Source organism: Protopterus annectens, chromosome 16.part0 (assembly GCF_019279795.1).
Source record: "Protopterus annectens isolate FY-2018-M chromosome 16.part0, PAN1.0, whole genome shotgun sequence".
Classification (NCBI taxonomy): Eukaryota; Metazoa; Chordata; order Ceratodontiformes; family Protopteridae; genus Protopterus; species Protopterus annectens.
The window spans coordinates 172,755,330-172,776,798 of NC_056750.1; the positions used below are offsets into that span (position 1 = coordinate 172,755,330).

General features: G+C 40.1%; 1 protein-coding gene across 3 annotated transcripts in view; it reads right to left on the bottom strand.

Moving 5' to 3' along the window:
* The window catches only part of LOC122790711 (von Willebrand factor A domain-containing protein 5A-like), a 1,391,420-nt gene that overhangs the window by 780,665 nt on the left and 589,286 nt on the right, over positions 1-21,469 (bottom strand). For all 3 annotated transcript variants that reach the window (XM_044058264.1, XM_044058265.1, XM_044058267.1), the window contains exon 9: positions 14,088-14,232. In XM_044058264.1, coding sequence (XP_043914199.1) covers positions 14,088-14,232 — 145 coding nt within the window. The remainder of the gene's footprint in view (positions 1-14,087; positions 14,233-21,469) is intronic.

The following is a 21,469-nucleotide window of genomic DNA, read 5'->3' on the forward strand; positions in this document are numbered from 1 at the left end:
ACAAGTTTGTATTATTGCTGTGTATATAACAGTATTTCTCTATACTCTTGCTATGCTGATCTTATTTCTGAAGAAGTTCTTTGATATGGTAGAATGAAAGTGCTAAAATAAATCAGTTCCAATGATGCATTTGCCCTTGCTTCATTAATTTTATGCCGAAGAAGTTCATTTTACATATTTATATAAACTATTACCACAGGGTTCAAAATTAAATATTTGTATTTTCTACACAACCACTGTGTTTGCCCAAAAATGTACTATTGTCTTGATTTTCTTGTGTCCACCCCTCAGATTATACCCAACTGCCTGCTACTGGAAACTCTTGCTTTCTGAAAAATGCATTTTGCTATATAAAACCCCGGCTCAGAGGAAGAATATTTTCACAAGAAACTTTGCCACCCATGTCTCAAATGTAACTTCTGAAAATGATAGCCCCTAGGTTATTTCTTTTTACTGCACATTAGATCCAGTTTAGCTTAAGGTCTTTTTTTTTCCCTGAACACCCAAGATGTCATTTATACTGACTAGAGAAAACTGGGCCATGACTCAAGGGAAATTCTTCTGGTCGTGCATAATGAATGTCATGGGATCTTTAACATCCACTGAAGCTACCACACCTGGGTACGTCAGACTTCAGGTTAAATATTCACCTGAAGGACGACACCTGAAGAATGAAGCAATCCAAGACTTCCAAAATGAATGTATGCTGATCAACATTTTAACTACAGCTCTCCCAGTGTAAAAACTGAAAAATATAAAAAAAATAAAAATAAAAAAAGTCTATTGCTTTGGGTAAAATTCAGTTACCTGATAGTAATTGTACTGCCTGGATGCCAGCAAAGAAGAAATTTAGAGAAAGTAAGATAAAATCTCAACTAGAAAAGGAGAGAGAAAAAAACTCCTGTCTGGGAAGAATCTTGCAGGGGTTCCGCAAAAAGCAGTTCAAGTTTCAGCTTTGATACAGGAGATGGCTTCCAGTGATTTAAAGAAAAAAATAAATTAAATGTACTTAAGAGGTGATTAAAGTAAATAAAGCACTGAAGAAATATATTAAGTCAAACAGCAAAAGGCAGGAAACTAATACAAGAAGCTTTAACAAACTAATAAAATTGCAAATGTCAGCATCTGAAATGAAGAAAAGGCTGGATAAGTACAACACTTCTCAAGAACAGCTTTTTCAAAAAATGGCAGCGTTAAGACAGTGCAAGCAATAAAAATCTGAGATTTTCTGTCTTGCCAGAGTAACTTGAGGAAATACACTGCATTCATTTTTTTATGAAAGTACAAATAACCAACTGGTGATGTTCCACAGCAGGACTTTTAACTGAAAGGGCACATGGGTATGCTCCAAATTTATCCACGTGAAAGGAAAAAAAGACCCCTATTAGTAAAGATACAATCATACTAGCAGAAAGAGCAGCTCCTGAATTTAGGATACCAGAGTGTTTGTGTAAAATGATTTACTGTATTTATTTATTTTATTTATTTATTTATTTTACATTTGTTGACCGGGATGGTCCGACTGGATACATATCCATTTTCAGCGGAGTCCTGGGGAGAAAAGCTCCAGACACATAACAATTTACAAATTTTAGGTAGATGGCATTAAGTAACAGTGAATACAGAAAGAAAAATAGATAGTACAATAATTTCAGTTACAGAACATACAGGCTGATTACAGGCATTGCAGAATACATCCATCCATGAGGCATGAGACATACTTTAAGTTGTGGTAGTAGGTAATTGTTACCTTATTACCTAGGGTTTAGGATATTTTATTAAGGCAATAATACCTACATTAGTTAATATGATTGATCAACTTGTTTGGATGGACTGTTAGGGTAATTTGTTTGAAGTTAAAGTCAGGTGGAGGGGGTGTAAGGGGTACTAGTCAGGGTTGGTACAGGGACAGAACCAATGTGACTCAAGGTGGCTTTTAAGTTTGTGTTTAAATAACGTTGGCGAAGATTCTTGGGTAATGTCATCTGGTAGTGAGTTCCAGTTTTTACCGACAGAGTTGGCGAAGAGGGAGTCACCTGCAGCGTGGTATGATTTGGTCATAAGTACTAGAAGTTTGGTGGATGAGCGGAGTGTTCGATTGTTACTATAAGGGCGGATTATGTTTCTGAGGGCTGGAGTAGTGTCTGGGTGGAGTATTTTATGGGCAACTATGAGCTGGTTGAGCTGGAGGAGTTGGTGTAGTTCCAGCCAGCCCAGGAGATTCAGGTTCAGACAGTGGTGGGTCCGGTAGGGTGTGCCAGTTGCAAATCTAGCAATGTGGTTGTAGCATGTTGACAATTTTTTGAGATCGGTTTTACTCAGGTGGGAGAAGAGAGGGGAGGCATAGAGAAGGGTTGATAGAAGATGGGAGCGGGCAATAGCAGTTCTTGCTTGCGGGGTTAGGAATGATCTGATCCTATAGAGGCTGCCAAGTTTTTTATTGATAGTTTTTATGGTTTGATTGATGTGTACATCAAACCTAAGGTTGTCGTCGATCATGACACCCAACAGTTTAGTTTGGGTTACTGGGGAGATGATGGTGCCATTATTAGCTGTTATGTTGAATGATGGTGATTTGGTTCTATTTGTTGGGGTGAAGAGAAGTAACTTAGTTTTGTTGGGATTTAGTATTAATCATTGGTTTAATAGCCAATTTTCAACCTTGTTGAGGGTGTTTTGGGTTATTGTGGTAAGTTTTGTAGGGGAGGAGGCAGAGCAGATCAAGGTTGAGTCATCTGCATACTGAATGCAGGTAGCCTCTGGAATGACTGCACCAAGTTCATTTATAAAGATGGAAAAAAGAAGGGGACCTAGTATTGATCCCTGGGGGACTCTAAGTCTGATGGGGAGGTGAGAGGAGAGTTTACCCTTCCACAGTACTGCCTGTTGCCTGTCTTGTAGGTAGGACTCAAACCATTGGAGGGCTTGTTTATTTAAGTTTTGGGCTTCCAAACTGTTCATTAGCATTTTGTGATCCACCATGTTGAAGGCCTTGGATAGGTCTAAGAAGAGGGCAGAGGACAGATTGTTATTGTTACGATTGTGGTTGATGGTGTCAGAGAAGGAGAGGAGAGCTGTTGTGGTGCTGTGATTGGGCCTAAAGCCATGTTGCGAATTGGATAGTAGTTTGTTCTCTGTGAGATATTTCATGAGTTGAATATGAATGCACTTCTCCATGATCTTAGCTAGTGGAGACAGAATAGCTATGGGCCTGTAGTTGGACAGTTCAGTAGAACTGCCCCCCATGTGTAGTGGTATGATATGTGAGATTTTCCATATGTTGGGGATAACGGCTTCTGATACGGTTCGGTTGATAAGGACAGAGATAGGGTATAACAGGCAGAAGAGAAGTAACTTTTATCCCATCGATTGGGGAATGTCAAGATACAGATTGTGAGATTCAAGATGCTTTGTCCAACTGTCTTCAGAATGTTTTCTTTTTATGGAGGACAAAGTCACAGGCTATGCAAGAACTAAACAAATTAGCTATCAAAGAACAAGTCAGAAAGCAGAAGATAACTCTGCTGATCATTTTTCTGACAGCAACAAAGCTGACAGAGAATATTTGCCAAATGAATCACATTTTCCATTCTTCCAATTGTAAACGTTTGAGTGACAGAAAAAAAAAGACACAAGTGGGGATAAAAAGAATCAGGAGTACCTCAGAGTTTAATCAGAAACTGTTTCTGGGAAATAGAGATGATCAAGAAGAAAGCCAGTAACAAATTTAAATTAGTGATTAAATAAGAAACTATAAGGCAACAATCCCATTAGACATGTTAAAAAGTAACTTCACAAGAAGTGCCCAAGAAAAATAGGAATTTTGTTGATCGTGTTAAACTGGTAGTTGACTCTAAAGCTTAAACCCCACTTTATGTCATTACTGTTTAGAAGGACACTGAACGGACTGAATAAGTAACTGTAAGTAGAACAGTTTCTGTTCTTAACATATGTTCAAACATTTCATGTTGTAAATTGAATGTTATATTTTAAAGTAGTTTTGTAAAGTATGCAGTCAGATGTACTTTAACTGAAAGGTGGAGACTTATCAGTGACTGCTGTCTATGTTAAAGTAAGAAATGATTTTTTCTTAGCTGTAATGGATCAAAGCTTTACAATGTAGCAAGATAAGAAAGCTGGAAAAAGTTAATGTAATGTGATCTTGGGCTGCTGGGTTCTGTGAAAGTAAAATTGTATTAATCATATTACATGTAGAATCAAAGGTAATAATGTGACCTGTTTTTATAGAGGTGGATGTCTAGACTTATCTTTAGTTAAAGCCCTAGACAATGTTTATTTAAGCCATTAGTCTTGAAAAATAAGACATTATGATGAATGGCATGGAAAATGGAATAAAATTTGAGTAGCTGCGCCTATATGGAGGGGAACACTATTTCCGGACAATGCACATAGGGCTCGAGGCCAAGAACTACTTTGTTGGACTGGATCCAGTAAGTGGCTTGAGGACCTATAAGTCAAACTGGACGGAAGTAAAGAGTAGGTTCAATCTTTTCCCATCTCTTGTAGTCTCTTCTTGCTTCATCATCATATCTTGACATTTCAGTTTATATTCCCCTACTTGTAATAAATATCATAACCTTAAATGCATAGCCTTAAAATGCCCCTTTAAATCAAGCAAACCCGTGCCCCCTTGCTCTGACAATAGGATCATCTTATCCCACTTAATCCTAGACCTCAATTATTTGCCTTCTTTAAAAATTATATCGTAGGCCTCAATTATTTGCCTTCTTTAAAATTTATTTAAATATATATATTAATTATTTATATTTAATTATTTCAAATTATTTGCCTTCCCAAACAAGGTTCTTCAGTTCCTTACTTCTTTCTTTCCATAATGTATCATCCAGCTGATAGAGATATACCCAGATAATAAACAGAATCAACAGAACCAATAACATTTTCACTTCCTGTATCTTACAATCATGAACGTCCATTCCCTTAACTTACAGATTATGTTCTGTTTAGTGTCCTACCACATCTCCTTTGCCACTCCTACTGCATCTGTTCTAAGCTATATTCCTAGCTACTTCATTTTTTTCTGCTCCGCAATGTATGGGAATTGCTGCAAAATAAAGAAGTTATGTACTCACCATAACGTTCCATGTTTGTTGTCCTTCCTCTCGCCTTCCTTCTTGCTGTTTGGTTCTGAGCCAATCCTTGGCTCCGACTCAGCAGTATACTATAGCTCAAGCGCTTTTACTGGCTCGAGGCTACCCCCTATGGCAGCATGCCTAGCGGTAGTTACCCAGATCTCGTTTGTGATAACCCAACACTAGACCATTCAAATAGACCAGAGATATATTCTACTTTACATATCAGATGACACCTACATATAAAGGTGTAACCCCTCCACAAGAGTAATAGGAGTAGACTGAGACCAACCATAAGGTATGGTATAAAGGAAACTCAGCCAGTATAACCAGTAAAAAACAAGGGATTCCTCTAGATCCGACAGGAAGGGGTAAGGAGGGTGGCACGCAAGAAGGAAGGCGAGCTCAAGGACAACAAACATGGAATGTTATGGTGAGTACATAACTTCTTTATGTTATGCTGTCCATGTCTTGCCTTCATTCTTGCTGTTTGGGACAGCATCCCCAGCACCTGATTCTTGGGTGGCTCACTGGAAAAAAACTCTTCAGGACTGTGGAACCAAAGGATGCCTTGTTCCTGGAGGCCACATCTACTTTGTAATGAGTGATAAAGGTATGAAAATTATGTAGCTGCTGCACAGATCGAATCCAAAGGCAGTCTGGCTTGAAAGGCAACAGAGGTAGCCAAGGCCCTTGTTGAGTGCCCTTTAATTTTCCCTGGAAGTTTTTGTTTACGCAACTCGTTGACATGTTTTATACTGTCTGAAAGCCACTTTGATAAAGTCACCTTTGAGACTGCACAACCTTTTTTATTGTCCGCAAAGGATATGAACAATGGTCAGATTTTCTACGGTCCTTGGTCCTTTGTAAATAGAAATGTAACTGTCTATGAAAGTCCAATTGATGAAGCTTATACTCTGCCTTGTCGCCATGATTGGGGAAAACACAGGAAGCTCTATGGATTGATTCAAATTGTAGTCAGAACATACCTTGGGTAAGAAGGAGGGGTTGGTTCTGAGAGAAACCTGATCTTTATGGAAAATCAAGTACGTGGGCCAAATAGATAAGGTCTGCAATTCTGAAACCCTTCTAGCTGAGGTAATTACAACCAAAAAAAGGGTCTTCCAAGTCAGAAATTTGAGCGGACTAGAAGCAGATGGTTCAAAGGGAGAAAGAATCAGAGCGTCTAAAACTAAATTTAGATGCCGGGGGGAGAGGTTCTCTTATCGGAGGTCTTAAGAGGGTAGTACCTCTTAGGAATGCCTTGCATAACCTATGGGACATGATACTGGAACCCATTTCTCCCATATGGAAATTAGAAATGGCAGCTAACTGAACTCAGATTCTACCTGCAGCTGCTCCTCAGTCAAAGGTTTCAGCAAGAAATTCAAGAATCTTTGAAATGGGAGCAGTAAAGGGATCGACCCGATTTTTACCTGCCCAACAACAGAACCTCTTCCATTTACTAGCATAAAGTCTCCTAGTAGTGGGCTTATGGGAGGAAATCAAAATGTGCTGAACTGCTGGATAAATATCGGGAAGCCTGGCTAAGACCGGAAGTGGAGAAACCAAGCTGTGAGCTTGAGAGTTTGAATGGAAGGATGGAGATCCCCCGACTGATGCATCAAAAGATCTGGCGCTGGTCCAGGATCCAAGGCTCTCCCTGCAGGTGAGGCCAAAGGAATGGGAACCATATCTGACAAGGCCAGTAAGGGGCAATGAGGATTAGCTGGCAACCCAATGACTGTGCTTTCTGAAGAACTTTGGGGATCAGGGGAAAGGGAGGAAAGGCGTAAAGCAGTCCCAGGGGCCAATCATGAACAAGTGTGTCCCTGGATGACTGTCCCGGTGGTGGGACTAGGGCAAAGTAGCTGCTGCATTTGTTGTAAACGGATCGCAGCATGGCTGGCCCCATTTGTGAAAAATCAAGTCCGCAACTTACTGATTCAGGGACCACTCGTGAGGCATCAGGATAGTCTGACTGAGCTTGTCCACTATCACGTTGGATTTCCCTGGGATGTGCGTTGCAACCAGAAAGTGCTGGGAGGACATCGCCCATTGCCAAACTCATACAGCCTCTCGACACAAGGGGTAAGATCTGGTTAAACCATGTTTGTTGATGTACCATACTATCGACAAATTGTCCGTCTGAATTGCTATCGTCCCTGTAGGTAGAGAGTCCTGAAGTGCTTGCAATGCCAAAAGCACCGCTCTCATCTCCAGGACATTGATGTGCAAGTGATACTCGTGTTCCTGCCAAGTCCCTTGAACAGTCTGTCCAAGAAAATGCCCCCCCTCCCCATCTGGGAAAAGTCCGTGGTCACTGTGGCTACAGGTTGGGGGGGGTAGAAACAGACTGCCTATTGTTACTATAGGGGAGTGAAGTCACCGCTCCAGATCCTTTGTGCAGGATTCCACGATCAGAATCTGAAGTGACATGGGTAAATCCTGGAATGACCATTGTGCAAATAGGAGCCACTGTAGGATTCTCATATGGAAGCGAGCCATAGGGACTAGAGTGATTGCCACCGCCATAGAACTCAGGACCTTGAGGACAAATTTTACTTGAATTCTCTTTTGTGTGAACAGCATGACAACTTGGCGATGGATTGTTAATACTCTTTCTTGAGGCAGCTTTGCTATCATGGCCCTTGTCTCTAAATCTGCCCCTATAAAGGTAATATACTGACAAGGCAACAAGGCAGATTTTTCATAATTTATGGTGATCCCTACCTGAGAACAAGAGCGAATTGTGGATTCCATTGCCCTGATTAGTTGATGCTTGGTGGTGGCAGTAAGGAGCCAGTCGTCTAGATATGGAAACACCCGGAATCCTTGACGCCTCTGGTGAGCTGCAACTACTGCCATGCATTTGGTGAACACCATGAGGGCTGTGGTGAGACCAAAGGACAGCGCTATGAACTGATAATGACTGGCTCCCAGCTGGAAGCGTATATATATATATATATATATATATATATATATATATATATATATATATATATATATATATCTCCTTGACCGTCTGTCCATTTTTATGTGGTAATATGAATCCTGGAGCTCGACAGAACACATCCAATTGTCCTGACCCAGAAAGGAAGAATGGACTGCAGTGTCACTATCCAGAACATTGTTTTTTTGACTGATTTGTTCAGTCTGCTGAGATCCAATATGGGTCTCCAGTCCCCTGTTTTCTTTGGAACTAAAAAGAACCTTGAGTAAGTTCCGGATCCGATTTGGTCTGTGGGGACTTCCTGGATGACTTTTTCTTAGCAACCTTTGAACCTCTAGGTTTGCTTGATCCTGAAGATAGGGTGGAACATCTGGGATACAGTGTTGTCTTTTTGACAGGGGAAGTTGGAAGAAGGGAATATTGTAACCTCTGGATAATATCAGTAGTACCCATGTACCTTCTGTGATCGACTGCCAGGCTGTTGGGTACAAGGATAATCCTCCCACCGACTGTCTCCGGAATCGGACAGTCCGGCCTCCCTTCAGGAGCGCTGGAAGGGCCTACCAGAGAAGACATCTCTGTTGCCCTGATTCTGCGGACACCCCCCCCCCCCCGCCGTGAGATCGACATCTTCCATCGTTATTTCTCCCTCTGACCCTGGGGGAAAAATCTCCACATGTGTCAGGCAAAGCTCCCTGGGATTTCCGGAACCACATTTTCCTGCTCTTCTAACCTTTAGGATAATGTCTACATGGAGCAGAAAAATGTACTCCCACAGCAGAGAGAGTTTTGCCATCCTGTTCACACCTGGTAAGAGTCTCTTTTACCTGAGGCCCGAATAAGGATGAGTTGTCAAAGGGGGCGCTGGTAAAGGAAAACTTAAGGGCTCCGCAAAATGACAAAGGCACATCCAGGAGTGTCTATGTAAGGCCACCCCTGTGCCTGCTGCCCTGCACACCCCATCGGCTGTGTAAGAAATTAGCCGCATGGAGGAGTTAACCACCGTAGTCAAGGTTGCAAGATGAGAAGCCGCCTTGTCTGAGGCTCCCACAGCTGTAGGATCCTATAAGGTATCTCTTAACTCTTTGAGGAGATCTCTTTGAAGCATTGTAAGGTGGGACAAACAGTTCAGCGACCTAAGAGTAAAGGTCGCTGAAGAAAACATACGCTTCCCATATCTGTCCATCATACGAGACTCTTTGTTCGGCGGATGGACAGATGAAGAAGTTTCCGCTAATTCCTTCTTGGTGGCTGCTGCCACTACCATAGCATCAATGGGAACACCTTTGGATAACAAGAGTTTGTCTTCAGGAGCTGTAATGAATTTATTGGGCCTCCGCAGAACTGGTTCCATCGTGTCTGGAGAGCTCCATGCCTTTTGACTCACTATGTGTAAAAGTGGGTTGAAAGAAGGAGATCCCCAAGAGGTCAAGGGTCGGGAACTGAGTGTGTCCAGGTACACTGACTCATCTTCAGAAGGGGCAAGGGACTTCCAGTCACCCCTCTAAGGATTTCTCAGATGTCTGAAAAAGAGACATCTTCAGAGGGGGACCGTGGGGACCCTTCTGAGTCATCCAAGTCTGTGTCTGATGTCAAGGACTCAGGGGAGTCCACATGCTTCCTCTTGCAAGTCTTCCCCCGAGGGATGCTCCAGGGAGGTTTCAGAAGAGGTGGGATTGCCCAATGGGGCAACCTGGAGCATGGGTTCCCTATGCGTGGGTCAGAGGGGAGGTTCAGAGGCGGACACCGGCACCAAAGTAAAAGAGCCAATGGAGCCGGGGGTGGAGATGTCTCAGCAGACAGCACGCTCCTCATCACCTCCAAGGCATCTCGGTCCCGACCCGAAAGAATCTCCGGCTTCAAAGAAGCCGGCGACATCCTCAGAACCGAGGGCAATGGCTCCGAGGCCGATGTAGGAGTCAAGCTGACCTGCACTGAAGCTCCGAGAGTAAGAGTAGGGTCGGACAAGGGTCTGATGCCGCTCCCCCCAGGAGCGGACAAGGGAGCATCTGCTCCCAGATCCCTTCACAGAAGAGGGTATCGAGGAGATCGGAGCAGTTGTTGGAACCGAAAGACCAGAGGAGGTTACAGGAACTGACGGTTCCACCACTACAACTTCCATACACTTTGGCTCCGAACTCAGAGGAGTCAGAGGAGGAATAGAGACCGTTGTTGTTTGGGCTGTCGGCACCATTTCTGTCTGGGATGGGCCTAAAAGTATTTTGGCTAATGCTGGTGTCCTAAGAAGCCTCTTCACCACCCTCTCCACATCATCATCCGAGAGGCTCATGGATGACCAAGAGGAATGGGTTGAAGACCAGTGACTGCCTGCCACAGACTGTAATAAAGGAGACTGTGGAGCAAACCGCACCAGTTCCAAGGCAGGAGACCTGGAACGCTTGTGGGACCTTACTGGCTCCAAAAACACAGATGGAGTCATACGTGATAGTGTCTTGTCGGAACAGATAATCGGGTCCAACTTAGCTTGTGGTTTGCCCTTCTCTTTAGCCAGGTCCAAACTCTGAGCCAAAGCGGATGAAGGCTTGGGTTTTTCCATTTTTTTGCTAGCTGAGTCCCCTCCATAGCAGCATCAAAGGGGCTCTTCAGTAAACCTCTTAAGATTAATTTGTTTTTTCTCTCCTGCATGACTCGTGAACTAAAAACAAGGCAGATAGAACACGAATCCTGCAGGTGAACAGGTCCTAAACAATATACGCAACTAGTGTGCCCGTCCATAAGGGACATCTTTTGACTGCATGAATCACACTTTTTGAAACCCGAAGGTTTCGATTCCTTTGCAATATCTTTCGACATAATGTTGAACAGCACTATGTAAGGCTAGACAAGAGAAAAAAAAGGCAAGAAAAAGGCAAAGAACCCTCTAAGTTAAACGGGTCTGAAGAGAAAAAAAGACCAGAGAGAAAAACGGTTAGTCTCTAACAAATGCGAGTAACTCAGACGGGATATGAAAGGTAGAAGAACAAAGGACAGGTATTAATAACAAGTTAAAAAGAAAAATTAGAAGATTTTCTTCAAAAAGTAAAACAAATAGAAAAAACACTTAGCCTGAGCCATATCCGCAATCTCGACGCTGCAAGTGGCAAATGAGATCTGGGTAACTACCACTAGGAATGCTGGGATAGGGACTAGCCTTGAGCCAGTAAAACCTCTCAAGCTACAGTATATGGCAGAGTAGAAGCCGTGGATCTGCTCTAAACTCAAACAGCAAGGCGAGATATGGACAACATAACATTTTATATTTAAGCAAAATGTTTACAGATGTGGCTTTTGTTTAATCAGCACTTACTTTATACACTGAAAACTTGTGGAACTATCTCCAAATATTCCACATCACAGTGACATCTTATTCTAGATTTTTCAAATATAGTATATCAAATGTAAACAACGCTACTCTTTCCTGTTCAGCTCATATCTTTGGATGTTTGCTCCTCTGAGTTTCATTGCTAATTAATATACAGACTGCAAACAATAATGCCTTGTTTATCTACAAAAACTCACTATCATACAAAATCCCACCCCGCCCATCATCCTTGCCTTTTTCCCCTGTGTATACTGTTCTTAGCAATGCAATTATTTACAGGAAATAGAAATTCAGTCATTATCCTACACATATATTCACAACTTACCCCATCAAAAAATTTCTCAGCATCCAGGCTTACAAGTAGTAAATATTTATTTTTTTCTTATTAATAGAATGCTTTATTAAATGTCACTTATGTTTTACATGCAGCACAATCCTCCTGTATTGGGCACAGACATGTTTTCTCTGGTAGCTGCTGCATCCATTACTGAATACCATGCTATTATTAGTCGTTCCTGTATTCTCTATTCTTACGACTTTACACTGAATTACAACTCAGAACCTGAGTAATACCCATCTATTCCAGAGCCATTTATTTTCCACTCCATACATTTGAAGTTATCTTTTCATTTAACCATTCTCGTTTTTTCAACTAAATACCAGAGTACCAGTCATTTTCATACGTCTTCCTTTATACTAAATAATTCATACTTTTCATAACATTTTATTTATTTGCCTGATCTTGCCCATTTGCTCCTAATATTCTTGCTCATTTTTCCATTTCTCCTCTTCATTTCCATATCTATTAAGGCACTCAATATTTATCACTTTATCAGGTATGCCTCACTTGATTTCCAGTTTCAGCAGTAATGGTGTTTTTTTGTCCTATGCATCTTTATTAATCATCAGAATTGTATTAATTTTGTCAAATGAATGTCTCCTCTCTATAAATCTACACTGATTATACACATAAATACTTTGTAGCCATGATTTAATATTGAAATTGGTCAATATGAGGCAGGATCTGTAGGACTTTTCCCTTTTTTAGTTTAAACCACCACAAGCACACACATTCAAAACCTTATTACTTCCATATGCTTACTAGGGTCTTTCTCCTCAGATTCCAGATTTCTGCGGTTATACTATATAGAACCTGTAGCCTGAGCACCCATTACCATTTTTATTTTTCTCTCCTATATATTTACAGTTTACTGTTGGGCCTTTAACGCCACCACTTTTGGCATCATCAGATTTACTATGAAATTCTCCATCTTATCTTGGTTACCCAATTTGTCTGTTTTTATGAAGACTCTCATAAAATATCCAGAATACTTCCATAATTCCTTCAAGGATCCTTTATCAGTTTCCTGGACTTAGGATTACCCAGCTTTTCATTTTCTTATCCCTTACCTTAAGTGATAAAAGTGTTTGTGTTCTAGATGACTATTCACCCCCTCAAATCAGTAAAAACTGACATATGAAGATGGTGCCCCTCTTATCAGCAAGCTGGTACATAGGAAGGTGATGGTGTACATAACTGAGGATCAAAATCAAAACAGTTCCTTGAATAACTGTCATTTTCAAACTCAGGCATACTGTCCAAATACTCTTTGAAACTCTCCCTGGCGTCCCACAATTGCTCCTCTTCCTTATTAGTAAGGTTCTTTAAATTAAACTGCAGGGTTTCAAATACTGTGTGATCTGCCTTGTCATGGTGCTTAAAAGGCAGGCCAAGCACAGCACTTTTGAGTCTCTAATATGTCATCCAGAATTTGCAGTATTCAGTACTGTGATTAAGTAGCTTACATGCCGGAAAAATTACATTAGCTAATCAAGTGAAAAGGCTGCATTACCATTTCAGTTGAAAATATTTTTTGTCACAATTAAATTTTATTTTTCTTCTAAGCTCCACATAAATGCTGCCTGTCCTTATTTTTCTTCTTTTTCCCATTTTATGCTCTCATGCGGTAAGGAAAACTCCACAGCGATACTCTCATTTGCTTGAAACTTTTGCTGATTCCCTTGTGTGATAGCATATAAGCATATCCATTCCTCATGCAATAAAACTAACAGTGTATAACCGTGTTTAGTTTTCTGTAGGCAGAGAATGACAGCATGATGGATGTACGAATCACAAGACAGTCTGCAGGGGATACAGAGCTTTTTGATGCTTTTATATAACTCAGTTGTTCATCTCAGAATGTAAAACACGTAACCCAGACCCAGTTTCACTACTGTCAAGTACAGAGCCTGGTCTATCCAGATAACAAAATGCAAAAACATAAATGAAAAGTTGTGATATTAACATTTAAAAAATATCTTCATATAAAATAATGCTACACTTATTTGACTTTTGTTAAGGTTAGAAGTAAAAAGTGTAATTTTCAAAAGGCAATGAAACAAAAAAACACCTACAATTCTGCTTTCCAATTCTGACTGAATTTTACTGTTCACTTAGCTGTGTTTAGGTTAAAGAACAATGGGGATTAGCAACCACAAAGATGAAAAACAATCACCAAATGTTTTTCTTTTCTTCTAGCTTTTCTGAGTAAATAGCACATTTTCAGCCTTTTGTACAGACCTTCTGCAGCTTGCATTGATAGATAAGGACAGTTGTATGAAGGAAATGGTGACCGTCAGTATAACCTACAGATTAATAACTGCATAATAACTTAACAGACAGACTTTTCAGCTCACTCACTTGTCTAAGACGTCCGGGCACACAGGCTTTCTTGTATATGTCTTGAAGAGGTTGAAGGATTTCAGTACCACCAAAATTAGCCTCCATTTTCTCTACCTTCTCGAGTGCCTCTTGCATGGAATCTTGGGTATATTCACGACTTTCCCTTTTAGTAAACAAAGGAAAAAAATGTTACTGAAGATTACTATAACACTATATCATGAGGAACCAAGTTACCAGTCTAACAAGAAAGACAGCTAAAGTGACAGCTGAGATATTGACATATTTAAAGGGGGGGTGTGACATCATATAATACGTTGTGGAATACAGAGTAACAGCTGAAAAAAGGTTGTGATTCTGGGGTTTGCACTTCAGTGATGCAACAGATTTTGAGTGGATACAAGAAAAAAAACACAATGCCAAACTTGATCAAGATGGGTGCTGCACCATGCAGCTCTTTGTGGATTCCCAGACGTACTGTCACGGTGGTCAGTTTGGTGGGCTACATGCACATGCATCATGAGATGGAATATTAAAGTACAGGAAGCTCAGACACCACAACACAATTTTTTTCTTTCTCCATCCTATATGTGGAGAGGTATATAAAACTTTACATGAATATGCCTGGGGTCAGCTCCACAAAGAATTAAATGAAGTGCTCCAGGGTTTCTGTTCTGTTTTTTTGCTGACTTCACATACTATATTTCTGCTAACTCTGATGAAGATGGATTACAAGAATGGGAACTGCTGATTAAAGCAGTTACTGATGCTAACAAAAAAGTTACTACACACAATATGCACAGCAAACAGGAGAAAAGAAAATTGAAGCAGACAGAAAAAGGTAAATCTATACATTTATTAACCACAATAAGTCAAAAGACATATTTTCTGTTTTGCCCAGCATATTCATACCTACCTCCCTTACCAAACCAATGTTGTGTTTTATAAACTCACGTTTTGAAAGAAGAGCAGAAACGCAGAGCTGTTATTGCTATGGTACAGGTATCTGCCACATATGAATTCTTAAACCATGCAAAAAGCAACACATCTAACTGTACATCCTTTTTATTTCACTGGAAAGAGGCTGATGGGCCTCTCAGTGGAAGAAAATACTGCTGTTGGTCAATCAGTTGGTCAGTCACTCAGAGGTGTTGTATATGCTCATGCAAACCAACTGCATTTAAGTTGTCCAATAAAATGTCATGTGTTACTAGTGCATATTCATGAGGTGCAACAGGGGATGCAAGCATATATACTGGTACCCTGGCCCCAAATTTCTAATCTGCAAGATGGGAAACTATACCTGAAGGTAATAAAAAAATAATCTAATATTAATTCCTACAAAATCTAGAAAGAAGGGTTATTAGAGGGCAGGGAGGATAGGAAACTAGATTTGCAACAAATACTTCTAATTCAATGGCTTGCTGGTACAATAAGTTAAACAAATAAACCAACTCAGTGAAGTGGGATCCTAGCAGCAGCTAACTGTATCAGGACAGAATCTGCCACAGTGACTCCATTATTATAAAGCAGTTAACATTAAGTTCACAGACAAATAAAACAATCACTATAAACAAGTCTCCAGACCTTTGGAGAGCATTTACTCATTCATTCTCCAATATCCAATTTACCTTATTCAATTTTTGTCATATCCAGGGGCATATCACTTCCAGCAATGGGTGAAAGGCAGAAAATCAATATAGGCTGGGATACCAATCCATCTGACACACATGTATACACATGCACATCCCTAAGGATAATTTAAATGACTCCCAATTCATCTATATGCACGTCTTTGGGAAGTGGTAAGAAACTGTAGACACCACTGAGCATCCATGCGGACATAGGGCAGACATGCAAGCTACACATAGAAGGAGCCCCAAGGAACCAAAACAGAGCACCGAGAGTTGTCAGCCAGGAATGATAAAATACAGTTATAAAAGTACGCTTACCATAACGCTGCTGCAGTAGCTTAAGCTGTGCCGGTATAGTCTGCCTAGAATATAACAGCCAGAAAGCTTCTAAAGCTTAGGGGCACCTTCCATGCACCCAGAACTGTTGAAGGCTCGAGCAAGACAAGGAAAAAATCAGCAATATGGGCACCAAGCCCTTCAGAGCTTTCAAGTCAGCTGAAAAAGGGGGACTAGAACCTGAAAAGTATACAAAAATCAATGTAGTCACCATGGCAAACAAAAATCATATAATAAGGGGTTGTGAGGATGGAGCTGTTATTACAGCAGTAATATATTTAAACATCTTCTGTTAGTGTAAGTTTATTTACGCGACTATATTGTGTTTACTATTTGATCTCTGCTGAAGTAGCCTAAGGTATATAGCTTAGACTGTCTGGCAGGAGGAAGAATGAGGCTCCGGGAGCCCCTGGAAAATGGTCCTAGCAAAGCCTGTCATAGGCCTGGAAAAGGAATCTAGTTTGTAGTGCTTTGCAAACATATGCACAGAGGGCCAACTTGCTACTTCTTGAATATTTCCAGCATCTACTCCTTTCCAAAATGCCACTGAAGCCAAGGCCCCTGTAGAATGTGCCTTGACTATGCCTGGAGTCGAGTTATAATGATGAGATTAACAAAAGGAAATACCATGAGATAACTATTTGAAAATTGTCTGCTTTGATACTATTTGCCCTTTTTTACCTTCATAAGAAATGAATAACTGACCAGAATTTCTTTCAAGACAATATCTGGTTTGTCTTCGAACAGCCAGAGTATAAAGAATCGTCCACACTTTTAGGTTCTGGCAAAAAGACAAGGAGATGGACAGCTTGACTCTAAGTAAATGTGGATACCACTTTAGGCATAAATGAAGGATTCATTCTCAAAGAAATACCATCTGTGTGGAAAATGAGATAAGGTTAATCCACCATAAGAGTTTGTAACTCAAGACACTCCTTGCAGAAGTCAGAGCAATCAGCAACACTGTTTGCCATGTTAAGAACGTCAAGCTGGCATATGCAGCTCGCTGGATCAAATGATAATTTTTCCAAAACAAATATAAGATCCCAAGAAGGAGTTACCTGCTTTCTAGGTGGATGGATGGTGGTAATGTATGCAGAACCTCTTCCAAAAACAGCTTGACATGGAAGTGCATTGAAAGATGGGGACTCTATGGGGAGACGTGCTGTAACGGCCAAATATTTTATTTTGATAGAGGAAAAAGACCGGCCCAGATGATAATACCCAACAGAGATATTGAAGAACTACAGAAATGCATCAGCTGACTCTTAACACTTCAAAGAATGTTTTACTTGAGAAACAGAAGCAATAAAAGCACTTAAAGAATTTTTAACCACAGAAGAAGGAAAAGTAGTAGTAATGCTCCTCATATTTTCAAAAGAAGCAAGGAACATTTTAGCATGAACTTGACAATTAAGGATTCTAAAATTATGAGTGGCAGAAGAATATTATCTTCCAAAATACTACGAAAAACTTTCCCATAAAGTCTTGTAAAATGTGACAGATTCAAATGGAGATTACAAGACAACTGTATAAAAGATCATTAGTGGGTGCATATAACACAAAAGCAGGAAACAGATATTTAAACATTCTGTCACATATAATAGGTGGGAATAATAACTTCTTTTCACAATGGTTTCACTAAACATATTATTTTGGGATGTGAATGGCCTCACAAGTATAGACAAAAATGTAAGAGTACTGTATTATATTTAGAAATGCAGAGTGCTGTAGGAGACACTTTTGAAAGAAGTGAAGATGTGAATTTGATAAAGAAAGGATTTCAGGATGCATATTCAGCAGAATATGAGTGACAAAAGAAAAGGGGGGTATTTATACTAACTGCTCGAGGAGTATGACAAAAGTCCAGTGGATGGGAATGTTGTGCCCTGACAGTCTTCAAAAAGCACTGATCTTTTCCAATGTGCAACCTGGCAAGCGGAACTGAGAGAATCACAGAAGCCATGAGCCTTAATATCTCGATAAATTTCCAGGCTGAAATCTGAGACTGACTGCAGGAAAACTCAAGAATGGTTACGGATGTAGTTCCACTGTTTTTTTTTTTTGTTTGTTTGTTTTTTGAGTTAGGAATGCCTTTTGTAAGGATGAGTCTAGCTGGCATCCTACAAACACAAAAGGAAGGCTGGTTATCAGGCATATTGCAAGAACTATATAAAAATGAAAAAAAAAATCCGCTGGCAACAAAGGAGGAATAGGAGATGTCAGTGGTACATCCACTTGTAACATATCATAATATTTCCTCAATAATGCAGTAACTTCAGCTTGCTCCTATTTAATTATTCTTTCTGGACACAGTGTCAGATAAACAAACGTCCTCTACAGGATACACTGAGGAAACACGTTTTTCTAAATCAGAATCTGGGTAGAAAATACAGAGGCCCCCCTATCTCTATCCCTTTCATGTTCTTCTGTCAAGAAATCCTTGGAAATTGACATCTTTTTTCCACAAAAGTTCCAGTCATTCTTTACAGATTCTTTACAGGTTTTAAAGCCTGCAGTAAACCTTTACCAAAGTAAGAAATTATCCCTTCTCAGCAGAAAAACCCTCAAAGGAAGATAAATGTTTTACTTTTTGTTGCTTTTTTTTTTTCTTCAAAGAACACCAACAGAGGAACACTTACTCAAGGAGCAGGTTATTCACCTAGCTTTACAGGGATCATTCCCCGCTAAAACTCCCATGACCAAAAAAAATGGTTCTCCTATATCCACTACGGACACCTGAACGGCCGCAGAGATGTGGCTAACCTTGGTCCATGGTGGCTGAATTGGTTACAGCAGAGAGCTCTGGAAAAAATGTGAATGGTCTGAGAAGCACAACACTCATCCACCAGTGGCTGAGGCACTGACTTGGCCCATGTGTTCACATAGGCTCTTTGCCAGTTTTTTCTATTTTGGTATGGAGGGTGAACAAACTGAGGTACTGGAAAGTTGTTCCATGTTCCTACCGAAAATGAAGCCTGATCCCTGGTAAGTAGTGCAAGAAAGAGTCGGTCGCTAGGTTAAGTTGTCACAAAAGTGTATGCAAACACTCAAAAATACTTAAACGCTCTTTAAAACACTCAAGTCATGGTAAATAATACAAATTATTTCAAAATCAGCATACTTTTTACCACAAAATAGTATTCCAATAAAAGTTAGACAGTCCCTACTAAAAACAGCCTACCATACGAGACAATCATGTCAAAATACTAAACACGTGAAACTGATTGCATTCTTAAAAAAATCCAGCACTTATTTCTCACAAAAAATAAAATGTGTGAAAGAAAGTATCCAAAGGGAATTTATCTTCCCAACAATGAACGAGTGAAGTCACCCATAGGTCCTCTGAAGCCCAGCAGTTGTGCTCTATGGACAGCAAAATTGTACTGAAAGTTTCTGGCATCCAGGTTGCTGTTTTCTCTGCACTGGAGCAACAGCTGACATCAGTCTGGCTGCATGTGTCTGGGGAGCCAAAGGCTTTTTGAAGACTGGCTGGCCATTATCCTTGGCAGGACATAACCCATATAGCAAAGGTTACTGCAGCTGTGATTTCTGATAAACATCACAGATTTCAATCAAAACTACTGATCTGCTTAACAAGCTGCTTCAGAAACATACTGCAATGCAATTTATATTTTCTCCAATGTGAAACTTTAGCCGCAAGGAGCTCTCACATCTTTGCAAGAAAGTAAGAACACAGAGTGCCTTTCAGGGACTATATCAGCGGATAGTACAGTATGACAAATTCTCTTTCTTATGTATTATATGATGAACAATTTGCGATCATTTTAGAAAATTAATGTTTGCAGTTGCAAAGGTAAGGCTGAGGCCACTTGCTGTCTTGTCTCATTTCCAGCACCAAGGCAAAACTTTACCTACAGAGGCTGAGGAACAGGATTCCTGTAGTACTGGAATACACCATATTGTTCCCTTTTTTGAAAATGGGGACCAACATCCTAGTCTGCAATCCAATAGTATTATTTCTGTCTTACATGCAACAAATGCACATATAATCACAAGGCCCCAATTAAAAGAAGTTATGTACCTACCATAACCTTCCATGTTAGTTGTCTTCTTCTCGCCTTCTTTCTTGCTGGTTGGGTTCGGAGCCGATCCTCGGCTCTGACTCTGCCATCTTCAAAAGCTTGAGAGCTGCTTACTGGCTCGAGGCCACCCCATATCCCATGATGCCTGGCGCTAGATACCCAGATCTTGTTTGGTAAGTCTAACTGCAGACAATAAGGAGAGAATCCTATCCTAGAATGTATAAATCCTACCAGTGAGGCTACTAGGCAGAAAGGAATAGCCAGAGAAGGCTCAGCCAGTGAAAAAAAACATAAGGAACTCTTCTCGGTCTACTAGGATAGGGGGATGGAGGGTGGGACGCAAGAAAGAAGACGAGAAAAAGACAACTAACATGGAACGTTATGGCAGGCACATAACTTCTTTATGTTAAGTTGTCTATCGCGCCTTCATTCTTGCTGGTTGGGACAGCGTCCCTAGCACCTAAAATCCTGGGTGGCTCATCGGAACAAACTCTTCAGAACAGTGGAACCAAAATCAGCTCTGCTCCTGGAAACCATATACAACTTATAATGTGAAATGAAAGTATGTGGGTTGGCCCACGTAGCCGCAGCACAAATAGATTCCATGGGCAACCTAGCCTGAAAGGCCACAGAAGTGGCTAAAGTTCTGGTGGAGTGACCTTTTGGTTTAACAGGCAATTCTTTATTCCTCAGTTGATAGATAAATGTGATGATAGTAGTCAACCACCTGGATAAGGTTACTTTTGAGACTGGAAGACCTTGTTTACCCTCAGCATAAGAAAGAAAAAGTTGGTCCGATTTTCTTTTTTTTCAAAACAGGTTTATTGTTTTAACATACAAGAGAAATATCATAACAATTTTATACAAGTAATTAAAAATAGATATGATTATAACATTCAACAAAACAACTAAAGTATTTACAAAGACATCCACTACAATCAGATCAATTAATTAAACTAAAATACCATGCTATTAAAATTAGGATTTTAACAAATTTTGTAAATTATCCCATACAATATAATAAGATGTTTTCCTAGTTCTTGACCTAATTGTGTTTATTTCCATATGGCACACTATATTCATAACACTTTTAAATTCATTGAACGAAGGAGGTGTATCTGAAATCCAATTTCTGGTTATTATTTTCCTAGCCACTGCTAGAATAGACCATAACAAGGGAAGCTTAACCTTTTTAACACTTTGAGGTACAGGTGTGTTGAATAATAAGAGATTTAGAAATAATGAAATTATCTGTAAAAAGAGCCTGCAAAAATTCATTAACTGACTTCCAGTATTCTTTCAATTTTATACAGTCATAAAACATATGAGCCCAGTCAGCATTAATTTCTACATTACATCTCTTACATAGATTATCTTTATTATTTAT